The following is a 26,258-nucleotide window of genomic DNA, read 5'->3' as shown; positions in this document are numbered from 1 at the left end:
GCTTTCTCCCTCTGTTCCTTGATGGGTCTATTTTCACAAACTCTTTTAAATCTTGGAAATCTTCACATCTCCAAGAGAGCTGTGTCCCCTCCCTTCACCTTTTCCACGTAGTTCTAATGATGGATGTTGGTGTGACAGAAAATTGTGGGACTGGGGAACGGGGTTCTGCATGACATACTTTAAGAAGACAGCAGTGTTCTAGATCAAACCTGGAGGAGAACAAAGAGTTTGGAAAAGGGACACCTTAGTATTAGATATGTTTAGTCTAAATAAGTCTTGATTATTATCTTCATATATTTAAAGAACTGCATTTTGGAAGATAAATTAGCTCCAGAGGATGGTTATATTATAATAGATGAAAGTTATGCACAGAGGGAATGAAACTGTACAAAACAGAGTACATCCAAATTGTCACCTTTTTAGTCAGAACCACCTTAAAATATTACTTTCAAAAGCGTGCACTTTTATATTTAAAGCTTGGTTCTACATGCTATGGGAAAACAGAGATAAGGCACACTCACACAAAATATCCTGGGTTCAATTTCACAAGGTATAAATTTGGGAGCCTGAATTAAGATATTTTTGGGTGTGTGTCTTCATCCCAGGTACCTTTATAATTAACATCCTTCATATTGGCTAAGACAGTGTGAGGTCTCAGAACTTCATGTAGAAGACCAGACTAGTTCAAAGCAGCTAATGCTTCAAAGAAACTCCTCAAGAAGGAAAACAAAACATTACACATTTTTTCTTTGAAGCTGACACCAGCTACTCACAGAGAAGAAATGCTAAACCCTGTAAATAATAGCTATATCTAGTGAGTCTTGGTTATCTATTTTGTCAAATATTTTCCCAGATGATGTATTCTAGAAGGACAATGTAAACAGACTTTTGCAAGATAAAAAGAACTACGTAGCCCCCAGATGCTGTAAATGAAAATAACTTTGGACTACAAAGAGAGTATGGTTTTTGAGGTTTTATTTTAGATCAGGCTGTAAATGGCATATTATGTAGCTTCACACAGCACAGATTCATCAATAAAATGAGGCACGGAAATTAAATCCCTATTTCTCAAACATGGCTTCTTGGACCACTTGTAATCTGAATCATCCAGAGTGCATATAAAATTGTAAAACATGGAACTCCACCTCAGACCTTCTGATTTAGTATTTCTGGAGGTAAAACTCAGGCATCTGTATTTTCAATGAATAACCCAGTGGGTTCTGATGCACTTGGATCAGATAGTTACTAATATCCCTTTCATCTTGAGCATTTTCTCATGCAATAATTTTTATTCGCTGTGAAGAACGTAGAATATCTGTCAAGTAAAGATTTGGTCTTGGATCTTGATCTTTATAAAGATGCCTATGGTGACCCATGGTTGGTTTGCCTGGGACTCAGGTGATTCCCAGGATGTAGGCCATTCGGGCACATTGAAACAAGTTGGTCACTCCATGAGGACTCAGATATAGTGTTTATTTATTTCACTTCAGTGACCCATCAGTCCACAAAGATACCAGGAACCCCTCAGTGCCAACCACAACTACACAGCTCGCTGATATTATAATTTCCTGGCACTCTGTTAGCAAGGGGTGGAGAAACCTTTGTGCTCCGCTGGTAGGAGAATCAGTTTGGAAACCACTTTGCCTACTCTGCAGTGCATATGCAGGGCTTCTAGTGAAGATGGGAGTGGGGTGGGGAGGGTTCTTCATTCTCCGAGGAGTTGGCAGGAAGAATTCTATCAGCCATCTGTACAGCTTATAAGATGAGCAAACGTGAGTCATCTCTGCTTCGTCAGTGCAAACCACCCATGGGGAGTTCGACCTCCGCCTATTTCTAGAGAGGCATTTAACGAAGACTGACCTAATTCAAGCAAAAATAGGGCTCGATTAGTGTGTGACTAACCTGCTGATTTTTCTAATTACAAAAGAAACTTTCTGCCATGTTTGGTGATTAAATTGTGATGCTTGGTAATGATAAAGTTACACTTTGGTTGTGTTAATACTTCTTCTTCTCTCTCTTTCTCCCTGTCCTATCTATCTCTCCTTTCTAAGAAATTTCTAGGGCTGGTGACCAGTCATGGTGCCTGAAAGCCCTCTCTTCATCCCTCTATCTGGCATACCCCCTGCCATTTGGAACTCTGATTACTGCCCAAGGCTAAAGCCAACACTCTCAGCTCAGATCTGAGCAGCAGCTGCTTGTGTCTCATGGAGTCCAGCTCAGGATGCAGAGGTTCTATCATATTCTGCCTCAGTGGGGGTGTCAAGTGGCCCACCCAGTACCTGGGACCCTTGTTAGTTCATTCACCTCTCATTTGTACATATCTGGGAAGGGTTTACTAATCCCACCCAAGAATCACTTTGGCTCCTACAAGGTGACTTATTTTGAACTGAACCTAAGAAATAAGGAATTATTTAGAACTACCCCAAGACTGTTCCCAATACAATCTATTTATGAAGACCCTCTCTTCCATTTTTATTAATAATCTGACAGTTACAACAAAGGAAAAGGGCTACACTTATAAAAGTGAGAAAGAAAAGACAGGTTCTAAATACCTGGAAAATAAGAAAGAAAGGCAAGCTGATTGGTCTAGAGCAGAAATATAATAGGGAAATAGAGTCCCTGACAACAGGACTTAGTACTCTTAAGTGAGGACTTTAAAATGAAAGCAAAGTGGGGACCTCAGCAATGATTTTGCTTCTCCAGAGGCAGACATTTGAGATGTATTTCAGTTTTTGCTTAAGATGTACTCCTGAAAGTTGTTTATGATCTTATAAACGCAGTCATATTTTTAAACACATAAAGGGACCACTGTTGGACTTTAATGAAGCAAAGAATGGTTTGATGACCTAAAATAAGCTTAATTTATCTCAATCGCTGGTTGTGATTCAGACAGAAACTTTTATTAGAAGAGAAGATGCTGGTATGATTTCTCTTGGTCCTTATCTTGCCCTATGAAAAATACTCTAAAAAAGCTGAATACATGGAGTGACACATCTGTAGGTGCTACTAAGAGAAACATGGACATTATCCTATTGAGAGTCCACTGTGTCTCTTTGAGCAGCAGACAACCGGACAGGGATGGCCAGAAGGCTCCACAGTGCTGGTAAAGACCTCTGCCTTCCATGAGGAGGTACAGATATGTGGAGCTGCTGTTGCTCAAATGAATGAAGGATAACTCTCTGTGGCTGAAAAATGTCCCCACCCTCAGCAATGTCATCCTAACCCCTGTAACTTGTGAATGTCATCTTACAAGGTGAAAGAGACTTTGGAGATGTGATTAAGTGCTCTTGAGATGGAGAAATTACCCTGGATTATCTGAGTGGAAATTACCCTGGATTATCTGATATAATCACAGTATTTCTCGTGTGAGGAGCCCCTCAGAGAAGAAGGCAATGTGAATCTGGAAGCAGAGGTTGGAGTAATACATTTTGAAAATGGAAGAAGGGGCCATAAGCCAAGGGATACAAATGGCCACTAGAAGCTGAAAAAGGCAGAGAAAGGAAATCCCCCTCAGAGACTCCAGAAGAAACCAGCCCTGATAATACCTTGACCTTAGCTCACTGAAAATGACTCTAGACTTCTGACCTCCAGAACTGTGAGAGGACAAATTTGTATTAAGCCACTAGTTGTGTGGTTTTTTTTATGTTGTTTTGTTTTGTTTTATAATTTGTTGCAGCAACAAAAGGAAACTTGATGTACCATCTCAATTAACTGGTTCCCTCATTCACTGGAAACCATCAATTTATACATCAGGGTGACATACCAATCATCAAATTCTATCTATTCCTACCCTAAATGGACTTCCTGGTTGTGTCCACTTCTTTCTATCTCTGCCATCACTGTCCTATCCTGGGCCTCTCTTGCCAGCTCTACTGTGATGGGTTGTTTTTTTGTTTTTTTTTGTTTGTTTGTTTTTTTCTCCTTTAAATCCCATACTCCTCATTTCAGCGGAAGTGCTTTTGTTTTATTTTTAGAAATCAGACCATGTCATTCCCGCACTTCCTTTACCCTGGTGGCTGCTCGGTGCCCTCAGGATAAAGCCTGGGGGACAAGCAGAGTCACAGGTCAGAGGGCTCCAACCTTCTGTGCTGCACAGGGACAACTCGGGGTATGGGCCCTCCTGGGTCCTGCAGCACTAAACTCAGGGATTTCCTTAGACTGGGGAGGGGCTGAGGTTGAGCATGATAAATGAGACTTGTTCTCCAGCCTGAGGGTTCTGCTCTGCACAAGTCCCATCACCATGGTGTGACTTCAAGATTGATGAGGCAAGCCAGCAGAGATGTACCCTGGCGTTTCTCCAGATTAACCTACACTGAGAACAGCTTTGGTGTCATGTTTGTGAGTGGAACCTGGAGGAGACAGTGAAGGCTCCATAGGGTCTGATGTAACCTTCCCTCCCTCACATTATCATATTCTACTGTGTACGCACATTGCTGTGGGGGTGGGGTGGGGAGGAAGCTTGTATTGCAGGATGTCTCAGAGAATATTATTTCTCTGTGGTGTATTACTGACTATGCTGACTTTCCTCTTTATCCTTTAAGCAAACCCGGTTTGGCTTACAGAGGTGATATCTGTATTTAGTTTTCTCATGATTTGATACTTGTCATTGCCATTTGTAAAGTAGATGCATGAAGGTTAAACTCTGGATATGGTTTCTGAGCTCCCCCTATTATGCTCCAGGTTTATCCCTCAGTATGTCCTCTCAAAGCTCCACCTTAGAAGTATAGCAAGCTTTTATTCTCTCCGACATCTACCTGATGCTCTCTTCTTCCTTGTGGCTTAGTTGACCGCAGTCATTCTTCAGGCCTCAGCTCAAATACCAGTTCTCTCAGGAAGCCATTTGTAACTCTCCAAGTCATTCCTAGGGGCCGCCATGGAACTCTGAAATTTCCTCACCCCTAACAAGAATATCACTATGGTGCAATGGTTTCTTTGTTAATGGAATTGCCATTAGGTTGTGGACAACTCAAGGCTACTGCTTCACCTGACTTGTTCATTATTAAAACCCTAGTGCTCGGCACTATAGTATATGATTAATAAATACATTTGCTGAATGAGTGAATGGATATCATAATAATAGCAATAGGTTCACCGAATGTCTGCTACATGATTGGTACCATACCAGGTAGTCTGTGTGTGTGTGTGTGCGTGTGTGTGTGTGTGTGTGTGCATGTGAGAGAGAGAGAGAGAGATCTCTAATCCTAAATACAACTACACACAGTTGGTCTTGTTATCCTAATTCTACATTTGAAAAAAACCAAGGGTTAGAAGCTAAGTTGCACGATCAAGGCTGAGGTCACACTATTCAGTGCACACCTAGAATTTGGACCCAGGTCTGTCTAATAACTTTATGTCAGCATATTCACCCGGTTGTATATGAGACCATCCCCTCTCCCAGCCATCCACACTATATTCCCATCCAAGTCCAGCCCTCTGAACTGGAGGCGGAGGAAAGCAGTGTTTCTAACATGCCTGTGGACTGGGCATTGATTCCACTCTGCATTTTCAGGTCTGATAGTTTAATCTGTTGAAGATCTTCCTTTTAATTTCTTTGGTGCAGGTAGCTTTGCTTGTGCCTGATCTTTCCCTAGTATCTCCCGAGACTATTTCACAAAGGAGAGGATACACAGTGTCCATTCATTCTATACATAAGAGCAAAGGACCTCCTTGGGTATTTCTCTTATTTTCTTCTCTTGTTTTTTAGAAGGTGCTGGTTTAAGGGTTGCTGGGGCCACCTCAAGAGCCTTCTGTGGCTGGCTGGACTCACAGGAGACCTCCTTGACCTCTGGAAAGCACACATTAGAGTTTTTCCCAAGTCCTAAATCCCTCACATACGAAATGGACTAGGACAGAATTGATCCTGAGGCCCTTTCCTGCTCTAACATTCTGGGTTCTATGGTTCCTTTCATTTAAGTGTCAGCAGATGGAGACTATAGTTATTATTTTTATGAGCACATGTAGTCTTACATGCTGAAGAACCGGGCTCCTGGCTCAGTAGAGAGTCTGCTTCTCCCTTCCTCTCTGCTGCTCCCCCTGCTTGTGCTCTTTGTGTCAAATAAATTAAAAAAAAAAAAAAAATTAAGTAACCTCTATGCCTAATGTGAGATTTGAACTCAGACCCTGAGATCAAGAGTTCTGTGCTCCACCAACTGACCCAGCTAGGAGCCTTTACTTTTTCCTCTTTAAAAAAAATTTTTTTTAAGATTTTATTTATTTACTTGACAGATAGAGAGATCACAAGTAGGCAGAAAGACAGGCCGAGAGAGACGGAGGAAGCAGGCTCTCCGCCGAACAGAGAGCCCAATGTGGGGCTCGATCCCAGGACCCTGAGATCATGACCTGAGCTGAAGGCAGAGGCTTAACCCACTGAGCCACTTGGGTGCCCCAACTTTTTCCTTTTGATAGAGTCATAATCAGGCCATTGACACTGAATATACGATTCCCTTATGTGTGCTGTTAATTTGTGAGTTGCTTGATAGTTCAAATTATCTTGAATATTGGTGTGTTTATATGTGTACAATATTTTAATGTTGTCATTAACTTTATTGCTACTTTTGCAATTAGTACCTCCCACTAATGTTTCCCCCATTTTGCTTTTAAATGAATATGGAAATTAGAAATGAAGAATAAGCAAATTAGGGCTTATTTCTGAGACAAGAGTGGAGGCATTATTTAAAAATAGGTATATCATAATGATTTGCTTGCTTTTTAAAGTTTAATTTATTCTCTTTCCTTAGAAATCTATCTGAGGATCAAATTGTCCGATGTTCCACAGAACAGAAGGGGAAGAAACTCACCCGCCACACTCTTCTTGTTGGATTGTATCTCTGTAGGGTTCAGTTCCTCCAGTTTGAGGAGTTTACTTTCAAGTGACAACAATAGTACCCAACTTTTATCAAATACCTCTCATGTGGCAGACACTGGCTGTTCTCTTTATGTGCAAAAACTCATTCACTCTGTCCAGTAACCCCAACGATGTCATTGCTCCAATTCTCCCATTGCAAAGATAAAGAAAGTGACTTTAAGGCCAAGTGGTTTGTCAAGGATATACAGTTCAAGAATGGTGGCTCATGGATTTGAATTTAGTTGGATCTGACTCCAGAACTTGCATTTATAGCCTCAATTCTCTTCCTGTTCCTTGTTGCATCTTACATTTATGGTGTTCTAGAGCTAACTGCCCCTCTGACTAGTCCCAATGTTTTGTGTTCAAGTGTCTAAGGAACTGAAATCTTATTCTCTGGTTTGATAATTTTCTAGCTTATTAGCAAAAGAACGTGGTCTGCTAGGAAAGAAAAGTTTCATAATATCCCAGAGGCCAAATTTAGGTCAAGAGACATGTTGTTTTAGGGTAACCAATAGATCCTCAGAAGTATAACACAGAAACACTGGAGAGAAGTTCAGAGTAGTGTCTATTTTTTTTTTTTTTTGTATGTGTTTCCTAGTACCATTAGCCTGGGAAATACTATGGAACTAAGGTCCCTATTAGAAAGAAACCAAAAAACTCTTCAACCAATGTAATAAACTTTGTAATAAACTTTTCCCAAACCAACTAATCATCCTATAGAAGTGTGCAATTAGGTACAAGTTATTCTTCAAATTCTTTCCAACTTCAGTGGTGATAGAAACCATGGAGTTTAAATTATGAGTGGAAAATAAACTCTGAGATTTGGACAAGATATTAGAGATTTCCAATCCATCCCTGAAGGGCTCTATTGGCCACCCACCATATTTTTGGATGGTTTTAATCCTAAAGAACCCTTACTTTAAAAATCATGTAGGGCTTGAGAAGCCATTTTTGATAGAACTACAGAAATAGAGGATCCATTCTAGAAGCTGGTTTCCGTTAAACTAACAGAAGACTAATTCAGATGAAAACAATAGACCCAACACTAGGATTAGAAGATGGTGTTTCCCCAGGGAGACTCATAAGGAACCACTGGATCTGAAGGCTGCTGCTTCCCTTTTATTAAGGAAGCTATTATGATTAAATGAGGAGAAATACAGGCAGGGGAAGGAATAGACAGTATCTCCTCAAAGTCTTAGGTTGTCCTCTCTTCCCTGCTCTTTCAGAGAAGCAGCTGGTTATAGTCCTAGTCATGAAGCCCATGTTCCATATAGATTCCCAGTCTACTTTTCTTCTTACCTAGAGATATAATTTCTCTGGTCAGAAAATAACTTGCTCTGGGGTGCCTGAGTGGTTCAGTCACTAAGCATCTACCTTCATCTTAGCTCATGATCTCTGGGTCTGGGGATCGAGCCCCATGCTGGGCTCCCTGCTCAGCGAGGAGTCTGCTTCTCCCTCTCCCTCTGCCCCTCCCTCCACTCATTCTGTCTCTCTCTCTCTCAAATAAAACCTTTAAAAAATAAATTAAAAAGGAAATAACTTGTTCAGGGAAGCTGCTTGTCTGGAGCCTATTTTTGTTGCTGTTGTTGTCTCTTCCAAGATAATACTTTTTAAGAAAAGAAAATCTTTTAGGGACAGGGTGTCCTTGAAACTTTGAAACTAGGGAACTCCTCCTGACTAGCTGGGCTGAGCAGATGTCATCCAACTGCAGGACCCGCTACTCTCCTACCCAGAGAGCTCTGGTGAGGCTTCCCTCCCGAGACCTCCCTTTTTAGGGACCAAAGAAACAGAGTGAGTGAGGGGAGTCAGGCTGATTAATTCTTTACAACAAGGTTTTATTTATTCTTTTCTTTGACCACCCCCCCAAAAAAAACATTAAAGTTGTTCATCTTTCTTTTATTTTTAATAATTTTCCTTTTGGATCCAAACGAGCATTTATATTACAGGATATCCACCTGGTCAACATGCAGTGCTGAACTCTGGCTTTAGGAAAGATGCACCGATACTCTGGGCAGGCCAGCACTGGCTGCCATTTAAACACCATTCCTGAAGGGGTGTCAGGTCGGCACCCCACAGTGGATGCTGCCTATGAGGAAGTGTCTCAAGCATCTTGACTCACATGTGTTTTGTAATGCAGGTGGCATTTTTAACAGCCTAAAGCAGAGCACCCAATTTCCCTCTTGATACCATCTTACACGCTCCTCCTCTAAGAGTAAAATCAAGGTGGGAATGGCCTGACCTTAGGTCCCAAAGGACAGAGGGCATGGCCTGGACACCTGTTGGTTTACACTTTTGCAATGATATCCCTTGAGACTAGTACCGGTGCACCCTTCATAGTTTGAATTCTCTTCCTGATAAAGCTCATCGTCTGTCCCACTCACCACCCCTCTCCCCTCCCGTAGCACTTGTACTACCAGGAAGACCAGTGAAATCTCTCCATTATTGGCACTACTATATTGAAGAGTTGCTAGAGTCACAGAGATTGTCTTCAGGTTGCTTTAAAGGACGAACCTCCTTTCTCTCCATCTCCCAGGTCTGGAAAATTTGTTCAGGGCTCTATTAATCCTCTGAAGCCTTCAAATCCACTGCCTTTGGTGAGCTTAGCAGGAACAACTGTTCTGAATCCAGTATCACGCTAACAAGTATATCCATGATATAGTGTAAGAGACTATCTCGAGTCATGGAGCTTCATTTCCTGGGACTAGCTGATGTTTTCCACCTCAACTTTGTCTTTGTCCTATAGCTTGTCTTCCTAGCCTCTGCCTACGTTGTCCCAGCTACAAAAATGCCAAGTCGACTTGGTGCATCAGATTTTTCTCCTCCATTTGTTTTTTCTGGACAAGTTCCAAATTTTGGACTCAATTTGAGTGGAATTGGACTGTTCTCTGATATCACCAAGAGGGGGGTTCCTCTGTAATTGCAGCACTTAGGGTGGCTTTGTAGAAATTTTGGCTTGTTCACAAAACACCAGGATAGAAAAACACTGATTGAAGTTTGGCCTGCAGGCTAAGTATATATCCCCATTGGTAGCCGTTAAAATTCAATGCCTATGTTTTTACTAAATCTGCTGGGATCTGCTTAATGTGATATAATTCCATATCAAATGTAGCTAAGACCAGAACTACTGTATACTTTAATTGGCAGTTAGATTACATTGTTTAGCCCTCAGTTCATATTACCCTTATTTTTTTTAAATTGGTTTAATGGCACTTTGAAATTTTGGAGTGTGTTTTTCCTGCACATCCCTTATATGGATTTCTAAAAGACTTCCCTTGGGCAGTAGGTTCCTGTGTGGTACAGGCCATCACTATAGGAAATCAGACTACTGTAAAGAAAATTGAGTCACCAGATAAGGTCAAATTTGGATTTGGCAGCTGTGATTTAGTACCCTTTCAATTTGGGGGCCTACCTCTGAGTGAATTGAGGAGGAAGTGGTAGTACCTGGTACAGATTCTACAGATCTGGTTCCAGAATGGAGAGAGCAATCCCTTCTTTCTGACAAACTGGTATAGCAAAGAGAGACAGAAAAGACTCCTGTTTCAATGCTGGGGTGGGAAAGAGATCTTCGTGAGGATCCCAAGCATTAGAGAATGGTTATTTATCTAAGACTGGCATAAGTGTCCACAAAAAGATACCAGGAGCTTTGATCATGAAAACGCAACTTCTTTCCTGCATTTAAGAAAAAAAAATCTTGATCTTTTTTTAATTAGAGAGCAAAAAAGAAGCGGAAGGGAAAAATGGGAACAATAGCAGTTGAAATTAAAGCATATCTGGGATTCAGGTTCCATTAGACATGAAGTTTCTCCCCCAAAATGGAATGTGTATAGCAATGCCAAGAATTTCATAGGTCCTTAGTGGGATATAAGCAGAGGAGATCTTTCTAAGACGATTTGTGGAGTCTAAGTACGTTAAATGATGTGATACTAATTGATTTATAAACACCTGACACACCCATGAATTAGCCAAGCATTAGTACGTCAGTTTTCCTAATAAGGGAAATAAAGCACGCAGATGTAATACCTTGCCAAAGGCACAAGTACAGAAGGCTGGGATAGAATTATTTTTGACTCCCAATGATTTTCAGTTACCAGATCACCATGCTCTTGAAAATTATATCTTCTTGAGACATAAACTTTGTATTTATTGGTTAAAGATACCCAGAAAAAAAATCTATACCATTCTATTATTTCCTTGGCTTTCACTTAAGTTTTCAGACTGTTTTATGTTAATCTAAGTTATATTTTAAGTCCTTAGAAACAAGAGACAGAGGCTGACTTAGAAGAAGAAAGACAAAACCAAAAAAACAAAACAAAACAAAACAAAACCAAAAACTACCAGAGGGAGAAGATGAAATTGTTACCATATCACATCAGATTTTTGACTCAAATAGATTAATTTTGATGAAAATTAATTAGAAGGTGATTCAGTAACACTGCAGAGCACACATTTATCCTTCATTGCTATTTTAGAGTGGGTCTGTGACAAAAACATCCAAACAAAAAGATCACAAATAAAAATAAACATAGATTCCCCTTACCATTTTTTAAAAATCAGATCTTCTCAACTCTTTCATACTCCCAGAAATAAGAATTTGAACCTCAATCCTGTATTTACATAGTGGCATGGCTTATTATAAAATATTTTTGCATTCAGGTTGAGTCGCTAGGACCACCCCCACACCCATTTAAAAAAAATTTTAGTTATTTAACTATTTATTTCTTTATTTTAGCACGATGGAAGAGATTGGAAGGAGAATGACGACCGAAACAAAAGGGCAGTTTGGAGATAGCCCAGCCGTCCACTTGCTTCTGCTGTGAGTCTCATTCAAATTTCTCAACCAACCGACTTGAGTTTTGCTAAGGGAAGCTTTCTTTCCAGGCCCTTTGTGTCGGTAGGGACAATCTATGAATCTGTTATCTTTGGCTTGGCGTGATTTCCCCGGGATGCCTAACCTCAAAGGGTCAAAGCAGAAAGGATTTAAGGTAAGAAAAATACAGCTATCAGAATCCAAAGACAGCGTTTTCTATTCCTAGTCTTTTGTCACATCCCAATCCCACCCCAGCGATACGTCTGTGTTCTTCTGACTGACTGAGTGACAGCCCGTGATGACTGACAGATCACCCCAGCATGTCTGCAGCTGAGCCCGGGGCTGCAACCAGCAAAGTCAGCAGCTGGACCTCTGTTAGAGTAAAAGGCTACAGTCCACAGGGCGGTTCACCAAAGAAAGAACAAAAGTCAGAAAGAGCTGTGGGTACAGGCAGTGCTCATTAAGGTGGCCTCTCTTCTGATCACATCATGCCAAGGTTAGGTCCTACGTCCTGAGTTAATTCTGTGTGGCTTTTGTTAAAATAAGAGTCTCCGTGTGGAGAGCTCTTTATCCAAACCTAGACCTGGTTCCTCAGGGGGTCCCTGTCTGGAGTTAAACCATCATGCTCTGACTGGCCATGTGCAGGGGGCCCACTTCTCTCTTTTTTCTTGCCTCGCCTGCACCTCTTGGACAGGGGTCAGTGTCTGGGAATCCAGGAAGGAAGAATGGACAGGAAGGGAGAATCTGGTGAGGAAGAGGCTAGCCGAGGGCATGGAAATGCCTCTCCTCACCGGGACTCTTTGTGCACACTGGTACCAGGCCTTTGAGGGGCTCAAAACATAGCAAACATGCAAATGATAAAGATAGGGTGAAAATTCCTTAACCTGCAAGTCTCACAAAATCCCAGCAAAGTAGATGATCATTGGCTTCCTATTACACATATGCCTTTTTGTATTACAACCTCATCATATTTATTATAGCTAGGCTGAGAAATTAAAGAACCTCGGCTTACTCCTGGCTCAACCCACTGTACGAAGACTCTGTCCAAAAATGTGACACTCAGATCAGGCTTCGGAAATAGGATGTAATGGAAAACTGAGAACTTTCTTTTAAAAAACCCACAATTATTAAATTCTGTTCCATTAAGCCAGGAGCGACCTAATTCCCCTGAAGTGGGCTTTCACGGAGTATGCAGACATTTCCTACGCCCCACTCACTGAGATAGTACTTCACCCGATACTGTTTCCGATCACTTTGTGAATATTACTGGTGAGTTCCCAGCTATTTTTAAGAGAATGATGTGTTCCCCACCAGCAGAGGCAGGCAGATCAGCAAATAAGCTTGGACTGGGTGGATTTAAAACATCTCAGGAGGTAAGTCAATGATACCATGCAGCAAAACAAGGGCTGGGATAAAAGAACAGAAGGCAGGAGCCACTGAGGCTCATCACAAAGGCCAGAGGAGAGATGGGTGTGTGTATGGAAAGCAGACATTGGCTGAATGGTGGAATATGGGGCTTTTTGTGGTCCCAGAGTCAAGAGACTGTCTAATCCAGAACATCTGGATTTCAGCTTCAGAGAAATGTTATCAGTGATCTCAGTACCCTATAGGGATGTCAAGTGGGGGAAGTGAAGCCCAGAGTAGAAATATTCTTCAGCTAGAAGAGTGGACAGACCCATTTTGGGCAGTCGTGTTCATGGCTTATGTCAACCCTGGTGGGGCAGAAGGTGGGGAGATGCTCAAAGGTACCATCTCTTCATAGTGTAGATAATTCTATCCTGACTTTGGCTCACAGAGTCTCTTGCCTAAAGCCCTACCGCTGTGTCTGAAAGCCTGCTGGCACTCTGCCCTCATGGGGATTGAGAGAGAGAGATACCAGAAATCTGGAAGTGAAGAGAGGAGTATCTAAACAGAGACCTAGTTAGAACATCTCTCTACCTTGGTTTCTTTTCCTCCATCCCTCCCTCTTTGGAGGGGATGCCAAAGACTTAACATTAGCAAAGGAAGCTGACTGTAGAGCTAACCGTTCTTACGAGTGGACCTGTGGTATTCAAGTTTGATCATACTGTGTATCTCTAACGGTTTCCATTTTGCCTGGCATTTCTCGAGATGCTGCCATACTTTCTAATCCAAAGAGAAGCACAGGTTTTCAGATCTCAGGGCCTCTTTTCAAGGGAGAGAGAAGAGGCAGCATCTGACACTTAGGGAAAAGATGTCCTGGTCAGCTATTAGAGGGAAAGGGAAAGGTCAGCTTTATTAAGAGGTGGAAGGAAACAGAAGATTATGATACTGAGTTCCGTGATGTAACAGAAAACTGTCTTTTATTTTTTGGTCTTACTAGAATGGTAAATGCAGGCTAAGGGAAAAGAAACCCAGTTTCTTGGTCAGGGGAAATTCAGTGAGGATTCCTAAGTTCACTGGTTCTAGAAACACCCCAGCAGTTGGCCAGGGGGACTGTCTCTGCAGGGCTGCACATCACGCCATCTGAGACCCCCAGGCTCTTGTGTACAGGAGTTTAAGGAGCTCAGGGGTCCAGGAAGGGTTCCTGGCACAGGGAATTTAGTGTTCATAATGTGGTTTATAGGCAAATCCCATTTCTGGTCCTTGCTCTGCCAGGCTACATGCCTCCTCCTGTTGAGACAGTGTGAGGAGATCCCTTCTGTTGCTGTTCTCACACCACAGGGCAATAGGCTGTCTGACTCCAAGTGGCTGTCCTGGTGTAGGCCTGTCCTCAGGGAAAGCTGCATTTCTGAGGGGGGAGGAAAACAATTTTGTGCACAGAAAACAGCCCACTGCCACACTTTGGCATGAAATGACACTGGTTAGAGGAAACCTTTAAAACAATACAAGGCCCAGCGTCTGAGTCTTATGTAAAGGGCACGCTGGTCCGGCCCATAGTCGCGGGCACATGGTGAGCAGGAGAGGGCAGTGAATGGACAGAAGGTCTGAGAGGAGGAGGCTGCTGTTCTGCCTCTGTCATCTCCTGCCCAGAGACCAGTTTGCTGTGGGGCTGCCTGTGGGGCCCGAACCTCCATCCATATCTAGAAGAGAAGGCCGGGCCATGGGCAATGATTCTGCAGCCCCCCGGTTAGATTTGGCTTTTCAGGGTTGATGCAACTATGCCTTAGTTCTATTTTTGACCAAAACAAACCCAAAACTTCAGAAGTAAAAAGAGGCTCCTTCTAAGAAAAATAACAGCCACTCCCCTCTCATTGCCCAGAGGAGAAGTCTGTCGTGGTTGGAAGAGAACAGAGAGAGGGTTTCGTCATGGTGATCTCAGGCCCGGGCTGGGGCCTGCCTGGCATCTTTCTCCAGCGGGTCCTTCCAGCCCCGGGAGGAGACCCAGGAACGAAGGTGAGGGGTTGGTACCTTTCCACCCGATAGAGGGAGTGGTGTGCCTCCCCAAATGGACAATCTATACAAGACGAGGACTGATTAGCCAAGAAAGGCTCTTTCTCCGTGCTTCTGAGTTTGGGGGGTGAAGAATGACACAGTGGCCTCAGGCTGTCTTCTGCCCAGCTCTTACTCTGGGAAGAGGAAAAGCCTAGTCCGGGCCTCTGGAAATATTCAGCGCCACGGGGACCCCGGGCTCAGGACATTGGGTGATGAGGCCCCATCAGAGTCTATGTTGCTGGGAGGAGCAGCCCAGGTCTCAGCTGAGGTATATTTACTCACCACCTTCAAAGTCTCAGGACGAACTGACCTTCACTTAAACTAGCTGCGGAGGGGTTCCTCCTGCCAGGCGGTCCTCTGCACACTCAGACTGACTTTCTCATGGAAGTTTCACATTTCGATGTGCCTGCCTTTCCTTTCTAGAAGTCTCTACTAGGCGACGTAAGGACCACCTTGGGTGCATGTGTACTGCCTTTTCGGGGTGGGGGGTGGCAGGGAAGGCTGGACCTCTGGCTCGGGGCCTTGCTGCCTGGCAGAAAGGCCCGCTGCCTCCTGGACCAGCGTCTAGGTTGACATTCGGCCCTATGTGCTGATACAGCTTGAGGACTGTTCCACATCCTTCTCTGCTGGTTGGAAAACAGCATCTGCCTTGCTTAAGTGCCCCCCACTGCACTTCCCCCACCCGCAGGATCCCTTGTGACCAGCACTGGCATGGCTAAGGCCTGGCAGAGCACGGGGCTCCAGCAGAAAGCTTGGACTTCCACTCACACTGGCAGGTGTTCTGGCCACAGGCGTTGTTAAATGCTTTTAAAATATCCCCTTCCTGGAGCCTCGGGCACCTCAGCGAAGCCCGAGGGACCTCCCCGGCCTGTCCTAACACCGCACCTACCGAGTAGCCTACAGACCTCAGAGACCGCGCTGTCCCTCCCAGCAGCCCTCCTCTCCATCTCTTTGAGCCTCGATCCCGGGGTCTGGGCTGCTGGACTATGGCTTTGCTCACCCAGACCAGCCCTTGCTGCTGCTGCCACAGCACCCTGACCCCTTCTTCCACGTCAGCTTTTCCCTCCCAGCCTCCGACCCTTGGCGACCACTGCCCCGGAACTTAGCCTGCGCCGCTCGGGCAGAAGCGAGCCCGAGGGGGGAGTGCGTGAGATGCTAGTGTGGTCGCCCCCATGGCAGTGGTGCTGGCCAAGCAGCAGGAGCTGCTGAGGGAGGGGATCCCACTCCCGGGGTCTCCATGACTCCCCAGCGAAGAGCCAGAAGTTTTCCAGGCTTTTCAGGGCAATGGGTGTAGACACGGGCCGGCTCCATCCCTCCAAGGCTGACAGCAAAGTGGGAAGGGGCAAGGGGAAGCAAAGCCATCCTCTTGTCCCTCCTGCCACGGGAAGACCCCCCAGCACATTCTCGAATTTCCTTTCCCCAGCAGTGAGGCAGAACTTTGGGCAGGGCCCATCTTGCACAGGGAAGTAAAGCAATTTTGTGGGTCCCATGGGTTTTCCTTCCGTCCCTTCCGTTCTTCTTGGCTGATGATGCATGGTGTCCTTCTGTCTTCCTCCTCCCTCTTCCTCCCCCCCGGGCAGCACTGGCTTCCCAACTCGGTCTTGGTTTTCTCCGGGTGAGAGAAGAGCATGCATCGGAGGGGGGAGCAGCCTCTAGCACTTGTCGTCTTCTTCCGTGTCACTCAGGAGGTCGCTGACAGCCCCACACATGACGCCCGGCCCGGGCCCCCCACGCCGCCGCCGCCGATAGTGCCCGTTGGGCATCTGCCAGCTGTGCCGCAGTGGCGGGGCGGAGCCGATGGTGTTGGAGCGGCCCAGGCTGGTGGCCACGGCGGCTTCAAAGGTGAGCGTCTCCTCCTCGCCGCAGTCCGAGGCGTGGGAGTCTTCGTGCAGGGCCAGGTAGGGCTCGGAGATGTAGCGCTGTGGGGAGGGGTGCTGGCCCTGCGGGGTGTGCCGGCAGCTGGAAGACTCCACCAGGCTGGCCTCCGTGCTCTCCAGCGCCTGCGAGGCCAGCGGGGAGCCGCCCTCGCTCCCGTCCGCTGGCGGAGAGATGCTCCCGGTGTGGCGCAGAAGGGAGCTGTAGGAGAGGAGGGGCCGAGGCTTGGGGGGGACCGGTGGGAGCTGCCGCCGACTTCTTCTTGGGGTGCTGGTGTCAGAGACGGAGGGGATGGAGCTTTCACTCAGGGAACCTGTGCCCTGCGATGCGGAACAAATATGGCAGGTTAGACGGTGCCCAGCCTGATCCCCACCTGGGGTCCTCTTAAGGGCCCTAAGCCTCCTGCCTGAGCACCCTTGGAGCCTGGGAGAGGGAGGACTGAGCTGGGGTCCCCTCCACTTGGGAAGGAGGGATGAAAGGAGATGGAGGCGTCTCCACCGTAGAGACCAGGACACGTGAACGTCAACTGCAGCGGCAGACTTGGCAGCTCTGGGCTGGGGCCAGAGACCCTACATATCTAACATGCTCCCCGGCGCAGGGGACCACGGAGAAAACACTTACAGGAGCAAGGATCGGGAAGCTCTATGTACGTAACAAGGGGCACAGTGAAAGAAAGCCTTGCCACTTCGGAGAAAGACAGCTACACAGAAGGTGAATGGATGCTAAGGGGTTGCTGACTGGGAAATCTTTCCTGGGAAGTGGATCTGAGGGAATGACAGCTACCTTCCCTCATCTCCACTTTGCCTTCATGTCCTAAGTGGCTGGTAGAGGTTAACTCAGATTCTCCAACCACATGCTCAGTCGCTGCTTCAGGCCATACTTGACCTGCTTACCTGGACCCAAGGGTCCCTGAGCCCAGCGCTGGTAACCGAACTTTCCGGAAGGTGTTTCTCAAGGTATGTGTGACCTAGGAACCACCCGCTCAGAAGCTCCTGGGGAAGGAGGGATCCTTTCAACCGCAGATTTCTGCTTTTCCCTTTCTAGCTGGTCTCACTACTGAAGAAGAGCCCTCTAGGTCGGGAACATGCAGTTAAAACAAGCTTTTGTGATTCTGTTCACTAAAATTTGCAAGCCACTGCTTTAGAAGAAACTTCTCAACTGCTTCTAAAGTCTACTGTGGTAGACCCTCCTCCCCTCTGCTCACTGCTTGATGAGGGGGTCTCCCAGCGGGACTCCCAAGCCTTGGTGAGAGTTCGGGCTGGGGAGGGAAGAGGAAAGCAAGTCGAGACAACGTTTCCTGTGGCTCTGGTAGTGATTTCTTAGGCAGGGGCTGGAAGGAGAAGGGGGTCTTCTTCTTGGGATGGCTGGAAGCTAGGTAAATGAGGTTGAACTGATCCAAATGATAAATCCTGCACTGAGAGATGAACCACCACTGGAACTGGGGCTAAGGGTCATGCAACTAGTCAAAGAAACTTTTCTGGCTAAAAATGATCCTTTTCTCCTAAATCTGGCTGAGGCATTGGTGAACTGGTGACTCGGTTTCTGAGGACTGAGACGGAATGACCTCTAGATACTATTGTCTTTCTTGGAGGAACTATCTGGTTTCCTGTGAATTCATATCCTCTGTGAGTTTACAAGCAGGAAGCAGCTACTTTCCATGCACAATGGGTATATTTTCCCGTGAAACCAAGGTCTGTGTGGGTGCCGGATGCCCACATTCTGTACTTAATGTTAACAGACCAGCCCTCCCTGTCCTTCTACAGGGCCTCCACTTCCTGTCCATACTCACCGGTCTGTTGGGGGTCTGTGACCTGCCCTCACTGGGAGACCTGGACTGCTGGCGCTCCGGGGACTCCCAGTCGGCCTGGGTCCCTCGTTCCTCTGAGTTGCAGCGGGAGACATCGGGAGAGAGAAGATGCTTTCGCTCTTTCGACCGTCCCCGCTCTCTGCCCCCTGAGCGGTGGGTGTCAGACTTGTGGCCTGGGAGAGAGGACAAAAGCACCTGATCACAACTCTACCCATACTGGCCTCTGAACACGAAGAGATGTCACGTGGCCTGGGTCAGACCGGGCCGCTGAGGAATCCTAGCTTCTCCGGGCATGTCAACAGGTGATTCCCTTTGGTGAACAGGAAAGTACGCAAGTTGCCATTGGAAAGGTATATACGCCAAAGGATGCATTGGTTCTCTTCTACTTATGCTAGACACAATCAAGATAGAATCTTTGCCGGGCGCCTGGGTGGCTCAGTGGGTTAAGCCGCTGCCTTCGGCTCAGGTCATGATCTCAGGGTCCTGGGATCGAGTCCCGCATCGGGCTCCCTGCTCAGGGAGCCTGCTTCCTCCTCTCTCTCTCTGCCTGCCTCTCTGCCTACTTGTAATCTCTCTCTGTCAAATAAATAAATAAATAAATCTTTAAAAAAAAAAAAAAAAAAAGATAGAATCTTTGCCAACAAGATGGGCCATTCTCTATGTCCTAAACATGTGTGCGTAACTTTTGGGGGAGGGGGAAGGAAGATGGCATCAGTAAAGGAAGATGGAGGTCAAAGGGTTCAGCCCCATTGAGGATGTCTGGTCCCATTTCTGCCATGTATTGCATATATATGTATCCCTGTGTTATAGGCATGTCACTGCTTTTTGATTGGTTTCCTCAACTAGTAAAATAGAAACCATTAGAAAATCGTAAGAATGCTTCAGATCCTATCAGGATGACCCTTTTTCTTAAAACAAAACTCAAAAACCTAAAAAAAATCCCAGGTAGCACTATTGGGGTTGAAGCAGAGTTAGCAGTAAGAGCCCAGCCCTTGCCAGGAATGTTTTAGAGACCCCCCCTAAGGCAGGGCACCTGGGGGGCTAAGCTGGTTAAGCAGCTGCCTTCGGCTCACATCATGCTCCCGGGAGGGCCGCCTTCTCCCTCAGCCCACCACTCTGCCTACTTGCGCTATCTCTCTGTCAAATAAGATCTTTAAAAAAAAAGAAAAAAGAAACTCCCTAAGGAACCGCAGTGCTTTTGCAGGTCATTTGAAAAATCTGTTTTTTAAATCATTGAAGTATAATTAAAATACAAGGTTATATTCATATCAGATGTACCACAGAATTGATTCAACAGTTCTATACATTTTAATGATTTCTGTAGTCCTACTCCGAAAGAAAGAAATTTCAGCCTTTATGATGAATATACAAGACTCTGTTCTAGGATAAGTTAGATAGGGAATGCTTTCCTATGACAAGTTTTTTTTTTTTTTTTTAAAGATTTTATTTATTCGACAGACAGAGATCACAAGTAGGCAGAGAGGCAGGCTCCCTGCTGAGCAGAGAGCCTGATATGGGGCTCGATCCCAGGACCCTGAGATCATGACGTGAGCCGAAGGCAGAGGCTTTAGCCCACTGAGCCACCCAGGCGCCCCGAGTGTTCTTTCTTCCCCTGCTCTCCTCAACCTGCACTCTTATCTGAATGCTGTTCCAGTGATTTTCAGTTTGTGTTAGAATTGCTCATCAGCGCAAGAACCAGAAAAGAGGTGAACAGGGAAGTCCCCCTCACCTGAGTCAGAATTCAGGCGATGAGCTGACAGCCTCAGTGAGGAGTGGTAACTCCGACGACGCGACTTGTAGGTGTTTTCACTGCTTCTCTCCATGGAGAATTCCTCCAGCCATGAGGAGTTTGAACGCTTATCCCGAATCGTAGAAAATGAGCGTCTCATGGAGCTGGGATCTGTCACCACCTGGAAACAGGAGCCCCCGGAGGAACATAAAATCTGATTAATTATGGAAAATGTCTAAAAGTAAGGAAGAAGTGAGATAGAGATTGTTGAAGATTGCAAACTGTAACCTTCCTTGAACCCCTTTTGCTCAGACCTTAGCTGGTGGCAAGTGTCCTATGCTATGTTAACTGGACTTCTCCAGGGCCTTTTTTTCACGCTCAGGAAAGCAAGCAGCTAAGTGTACAGTGCAAGCTTCCGCTAGAGTCTTCTACCATAGTGACCCAGCCAGGACCTGCAGTGAACCTTGAGCCACTTTGAAATATGTGAGGGAACTGATCACGAAGTCTGCACCATGAAAGAAGCAGAACTTTGCCTTTTATCTGTTGCTCTCAACAGGGAAGACTGCCATGTAGCCCAGGAGCTCAGGAGAGCACGCAGCTGGGAGGCGTCTCAGAATGCACTGCTGTCTATCATCCATCCCTTCTGCTCCCCAGCCCCACCTTAAACGCTGGCATTTTGATTTGCCACAGATGTTAAAACAGATCCACAAAAACTTCCTGTCTCTGTCAAAACTTGATGTAAGACAGACAGACAGAAAAAAGAAGCCAGGAAAACAGACAAAGAAATGAGGCGTGGCCTGCACTGGTTAGGACAGACGGTCCTGACACAGAGCTGTGTGTACGTAATTGCATATGTGCTGGGGAAGCCGAGAAAGGTGGAAAGGGGAGGCGGAAACCACAGGGAAAATCCTGGAAAAGATTTCTTGCATGGCTGGTTGAGTCTTGTTGAGAATGTGGAGCCCGTCCGGAAGGAATCACACCGTTTTGCTGGCTAGACTTTTGTGGTTAGGACTTCACTAAAAACACATCGCAGAGGGACGGGCTCTAAACAGAAGGCCCACGAGCCAGATTTTGCTTATACGGAAAGGATGGGGACTAGCTGAGGGCTCACCTGAAAATATCAGATGATTTTTCATAACCCACCACTTCAATACAGTCCAGGATGCCACTACACATGGTAGGTGGTGATAGCTTTTTACCTGGGGATCCACAGTCAGGCGTGGCATAGAGGATGCCCTCCCAGATCCCGTATGCTCCCGGGTGTCCGAAGGAAGGTAGATGCCATGGTTAGAGGACTGCACGCTTTTTAATTCACTAACCTCTGGCTCCTGGAAATAAACACACAGCCAAGCTTGTGGGACTTGGTTCCATCTCATTGCTTCTCACCTCCAGCGGATGATTCTGCCTCCTCCATAACAAGAATGGCTTTTGGAAGAGAGACGTGCATCTTTAAGGTCTCAGATGGCTGGGTATATATGTGTGCATTTTTGTGTGCACAGGTGGTATACCAGATATCCCAAACAGAGCTCTACTGGGGACTGAAAGGTAAAGATTACCTTTTCTAGACAAGTATCCTCTTATCTTACCACTAAGCAGTGCTTCAGTGGTAAGATTTTATAGCTTTGTAAAACATTATCAGCCATAATACTTCTTAGATATGTGACGTTTACTCTCTGAAAGTTGACAGTATTTGTTAGGCTTATTCTTTTAATTGGAAGAAGCAAAGAAATCACTATTCTAAGGAAAAGTCACCAATTTCTGGTGTCAAATATGTCCTCTCAAACCTTAAGACCCATGATTTAATTAGCTGAGAACTTTCTTTCTGATTGAAACCATTCAAAAAATGTGATAGATGCCCATTTGTCAGGAATGCTCTTGACTAGTACAGTCTAATAAAAATAGTATGCAAAGTACCTCTGTAATTTTAGATTTCCTAGTGTCTACATTTTAAAAAATTTAAAAAATCATTAAATTTAATATTTTATTTAGCCCAATATATCCAAATATTCTTATGTCAACATGTAATCAATCTAAAGCTTGGGATATTTCATGTTCTTTTTGACACCACCACGTCTTTGACAGGACCTGTATTTTCCAACTGCTCAATGGTCACATATGGGTAGTGGTTGTTATTCTGGGCTATGCCACTCTAGAAGGCTGGATTGGAACTTTCTAAGGGGTCAGCTCTTTTAGGGGATTTTCCTGGTTAAAGATTGTTAGTTTGGCAAACATATGTGATCCATGCAGAGAGCTACTGTCCCTGCCTAAAGGGTAGAGTTGCCTTAGAAATGTTTACATGGGCCACCAAAGAGACCTAGAAATATCCTGGACATCTGGAGATTTTACCAGAAAAAAAAATCTATTTTATATTTAGAGAATGACACCCTCAAAACCTAGTTGTTTAAATAGGGCCCTGCTGAAGGGAAGGGTACCTGAGACCCTGTTCAGCCTCCAAGACCATTTGGCCGGGTGGTTTCTGGTGTGAAGGGGAGGACTGCCCTCCTTGGACATGATAAGCACGCTTGAGGAAATTGTAGTGTCTGCTGTACACGCTTTATAAAGCACACAGGTCCGACTTCAAACAGACGTGGCAACAACACTGCAGTGTGTGGGGTGTGAGAGGTGGGATAAGACACATGCACGAATCACGGCCACGCCTCGGGATGTGGAGCAGGGGGGCCCCAAGGGATGGGCAGGAGTACACAGTGGTGAGCGTGTGGCACGGGCTGACACCTGAATTACAGACACCAGTACTGACAATGAGATGAACACAGATCCAAAAAGTCCTGGCACTACGGCTCAGCCCTGGGGAACCCCCAGAAATAACGATGTAATAAAGCCTCCCTGTGAAAGAAAGGACACATTATTGAGATTTTTCCCAGCCAGACGCATCATCAGGCAGACAAGCTGTAAAATGCTGAGAAGCACTTTTAAGAACCAAATGATCTGTACCAATTAGTCCATGGTGCTAAGTCCCTCCTTAATGAAGGCAGGAAATTAGTCCAAGGATTCCTGCCCACCTTACCAAGAATGCCCAAGGTACTCACACACTGGGAGGGTTAGGTCTAGCCATCTCCCAAACATCTACACAGAATTACGTCTCTGTAGTCACAGGAGACCGAGTCACCCGTTTGATCTACCCGAGGGTTTTGCTCGCCTCTCCGGGTACCTATGCCATCAGACATGCACTGCATAAACAGGCCAGCCCCACACTCCACCCACATCAGCCATCCAGGGTGGATCTGGCGTGCACAGTAGCAGTGGAGGAGGTCAGGAGAGAAGCAGAGAGAAAAAAAACAACCCAGATGAATTATGATCCAATGACACGGAGCTCAGGATAAGCTGTCTATATGGACTTTCGCAAATGTTGAGTTTTTTCTTTTTCTTTCCAGGCTTTCACGGTAAGTTCAGGAGTGACCCTGATCTCAGGACTCCTGAACTAAGGATAACGGTAAAGTCTATTATCGTTGGGAATCAAAACACAAAGCTATTTAAGCTTTGTATTAGCAAAAGCTAAAGGTCAATGTGCTCCGCCCCTCCCCAAGCTTAAACTTGATTCAGCAGGTTTCTCGGGAATCTTACCATTTATGCTAATGAAAAACTCCAGGCTCAGGAGAGGGATTTTAAGAACCTCTTAATATGTACTTGATCTACAGAATTGTGACCAAAAGGGTCACATAGAAAAGAGATAAGAGGTTCTTCGTAACTCTTGGCTGACAGCTCATCACAGACACATATGCTCCCCTGAGTTACCTAGGAGGTGGGCATGGCCAGAGGGCCACCATAGGGCACTCCTGTCTTCCCAGAAATATACGTGGGTACACGAAGCTGCCCAGTGGATACCACTCATTCTGATGGCTCATCCTAAGGCTCCACACCAAAGGCAAGATTTTGTGACTCCTGCTTCTACTTTTGCTGCTTATAGGCATACATTAAGAAGTTTTGGCCTGAAGCGATCTAAGTTCCTGCAGCAGGGGGGGCCTCTGGGACTGTTAAAAGCTGCAGAGAACATGAGAAATTTAGCCACGAAAGGAGAGACAGCAGGTAACTGACTGGCAGGACAATTGGAAAGGGTTTTCCTGATAAGCCATAGCTATGAAATAAGATTTGGAAATGAGAGTGGGAGGGATCAGGAAACTAAGGAACTAATTTTGAGGTCATGTAACTCATTCATTCACCAGAGACTGCTGTTCCTGGAACTGTCCGTCATCGGCTGGGTCCATACAAGCCAACTGGAATATTTCCTGAGGGGAGAGCGGACTCATCGAAGGGTATCCACTACGGCCACTCCTGAAAAGCAACGGCAAAGTAAGAAGTAACGTGTACATGAGAGAAAGGAAAAGTCCTGTCATAGCAACCACTACTCATTCCCACCCTAGACAGGCCTTCCTTTCCGGCAAGGGCAACACCTGTCCGTATGGGCTGGGTGTGAGGCTGGCGACTGACAGGGGGCTGGACCTTAGAATAAATACGTTAAAAAAAAAAAGGGGGGTGGGGGCATTGGAAAGAAGAAGCACTGTTTTCAACCTGCATTTGGAACCATTCATCATTCTGCTGGTGACTAGCCTATCTGTGACAAACGACATTATTTGTCACACTCAGCCATATGGAAGACCAAGGCTTGATGACAAACCTGTTTCTGCTCAGTTTCTCGCCTCAGCAGAAAAAAATATATACTGTAGTTTAAACAGTGAACAGTTTGTTTAAATATTAAGCAGTCATGGTCTTTTAAAAAATTTCCTTGTCTCAGTAGAAATATGGTTTTATTGTGCCAACATCTTTGGCCAAACTAAACAATTCAATGCCGTGAACATCTCTTGAAGGACAACTCAGTGCCAGACACCATGTCTGTTGGTTTAGGAACTGGGTGGAAGGAGCTCAGAGGTGGTGGGGAGGAGCTGGTCACTTCTGGTTTGATTGTTATAGAGGAAGATACTTAAATGGTGATGAGGTAAGAGGCCTCTGAATGAAAGCTACGGTGAGCTATCCCAGTTTAAACCACTGTTGGGTACTTGCGGATGCTCTTAGCCAATGGAATCCATGGGGCTGGTTAGGAGAAAAAGAGGTAGCCACTCTCTCCTGAGATGATGCCTGTTGCTGCCCTTCAGGGCTATTAGCACATTAAGAAGTGCCCTCTGACCTACTCAGGAATGCAGAGTAAGCTTCCTGAGGGTGAGCAGAGGGACAGTGGCTGTGGACAGGGCCAGAGCTCTCAGTGATGGTGGAGCTGGAAGGGAGGGTTGGGGCACCATCTCGTGCTCCAAGGAGGGACAGTTCGTAGCTGAGAGTCCTGAACTCATGAATGCATCCGCTAGAAAATCTGAGCCATGAACAGATTTACTTACAAATAATCCATAGGCACAATCTTACCTTGACTGGGATCACAGGGAGAGATCTGAAGAGCAGAAGAGAGTCACCCCACCTGTCCCCTTGCTGCCAGGAGGATGTTTGCTGAATTTTCACAACTGCTACAGAGCGACCTGATATTTAAATGACCTGCTTTCATGCCAGTTCTCTTCCTCAGTGTGCCTTCTCCTGAGGACCACTGGGAGCAAGATGGACACTGCTCTCTCAGTAACCAAAGAATCCCCAATAGGGACTGAGGACCCTTGGGATGGCCAAACAACCTCTGAGAGTTGAATAACTTGAAGCGAGAGTGACTTCCTCCTTGGAAAAACCGCGTCTGGATTCTGTTAGGATCAAGTCTGGAACTCAGCCTCTCCTGATCTAGTTCCTGCTCTGCTTTCTCATGCCCTTTACCTCCTGCACCTGAATTTCAGACACACTGGACTCTCTTAGTTCA

The 26,258-nt window shown here is 45.6% G+C and overlaps 1 protein-coding gene and 1 long non-coding RNA gene across 7 annotated transcripts in view; one reads left to right on the top strand and one right to left on the bottom strand.

Moving 5' to 3' along the window:
- The window catches only part of LOC309849350, a 135,704-nt gene extending 123,626 nt beyond the window's left edge, over window positions 1-12,078 (top strand). The window contains exon 2 of the long non-coding RNA XR_014303666.1: window positions 11,574-12,078. This is a non-coding gene — a long non-coding RNA (uncharacterized lncRNA). The remainder of the gene's footprint in view (window positions 1-11,573) is intronic.
- The window catches only part of CACNA1E (calcium voltage-gated channel subunit alpha1 E), a 497,661-nt gene continuing 482,672 nt past the window's right edge, over window positions 11,270-26,258 (bottom strand). For 4 of the 6 annotated variants that reach the window (XM_082701733.1, XM_082701731.1, XM_082701734.1 and 1 more), the window contains 5 exons: window positions 24,634-24,745; window positions 21,655-21,783; window positions 20,456-20,636; window positions 18,709-18,899; window positions 11,270-17,239 (listed from right to left, as the gene is read on the bottom strand). In XM_082701733.1, coding sequence (XP_082557859.1) covers window positions 16,697-17,239; window positions 18,709-18,899; window positions 20,456-20,636; window positions 21,655-21,783; window positions 24,634-24,745 — 1,156 coding nt within the window. In that variant the 3' untranslated portion in view covers window positions 11,270-16,696. The remainder of the gene's footprint in view (window positions 17,240-18,708; window positions 18,900-20,455; window positions 20,637-21,654; window positions 21,784-24,633; window positions 24,746-26,258) is intronic. The other 2 variants (XM_082701735.1, XM_082701736.1) reach the window with 1 other exon arrangement.

The sequence above is a fragment of the Mustela nivalis genome, assembly GCF_964662115.1.
Source record: "Mustela nivalis genome assembly, chromosome: 16".
NCBI lineage: Eukaryota > Metazoa > Chordata > Mammalia > Carnivora > Mustelidae > Mustela > Mustela nivalis.
The sequence above is the reverse complement of the archived record's forward strand: the minus strand, read 5'-3'. Positions and strand labels throughout refer to the sequence as shown.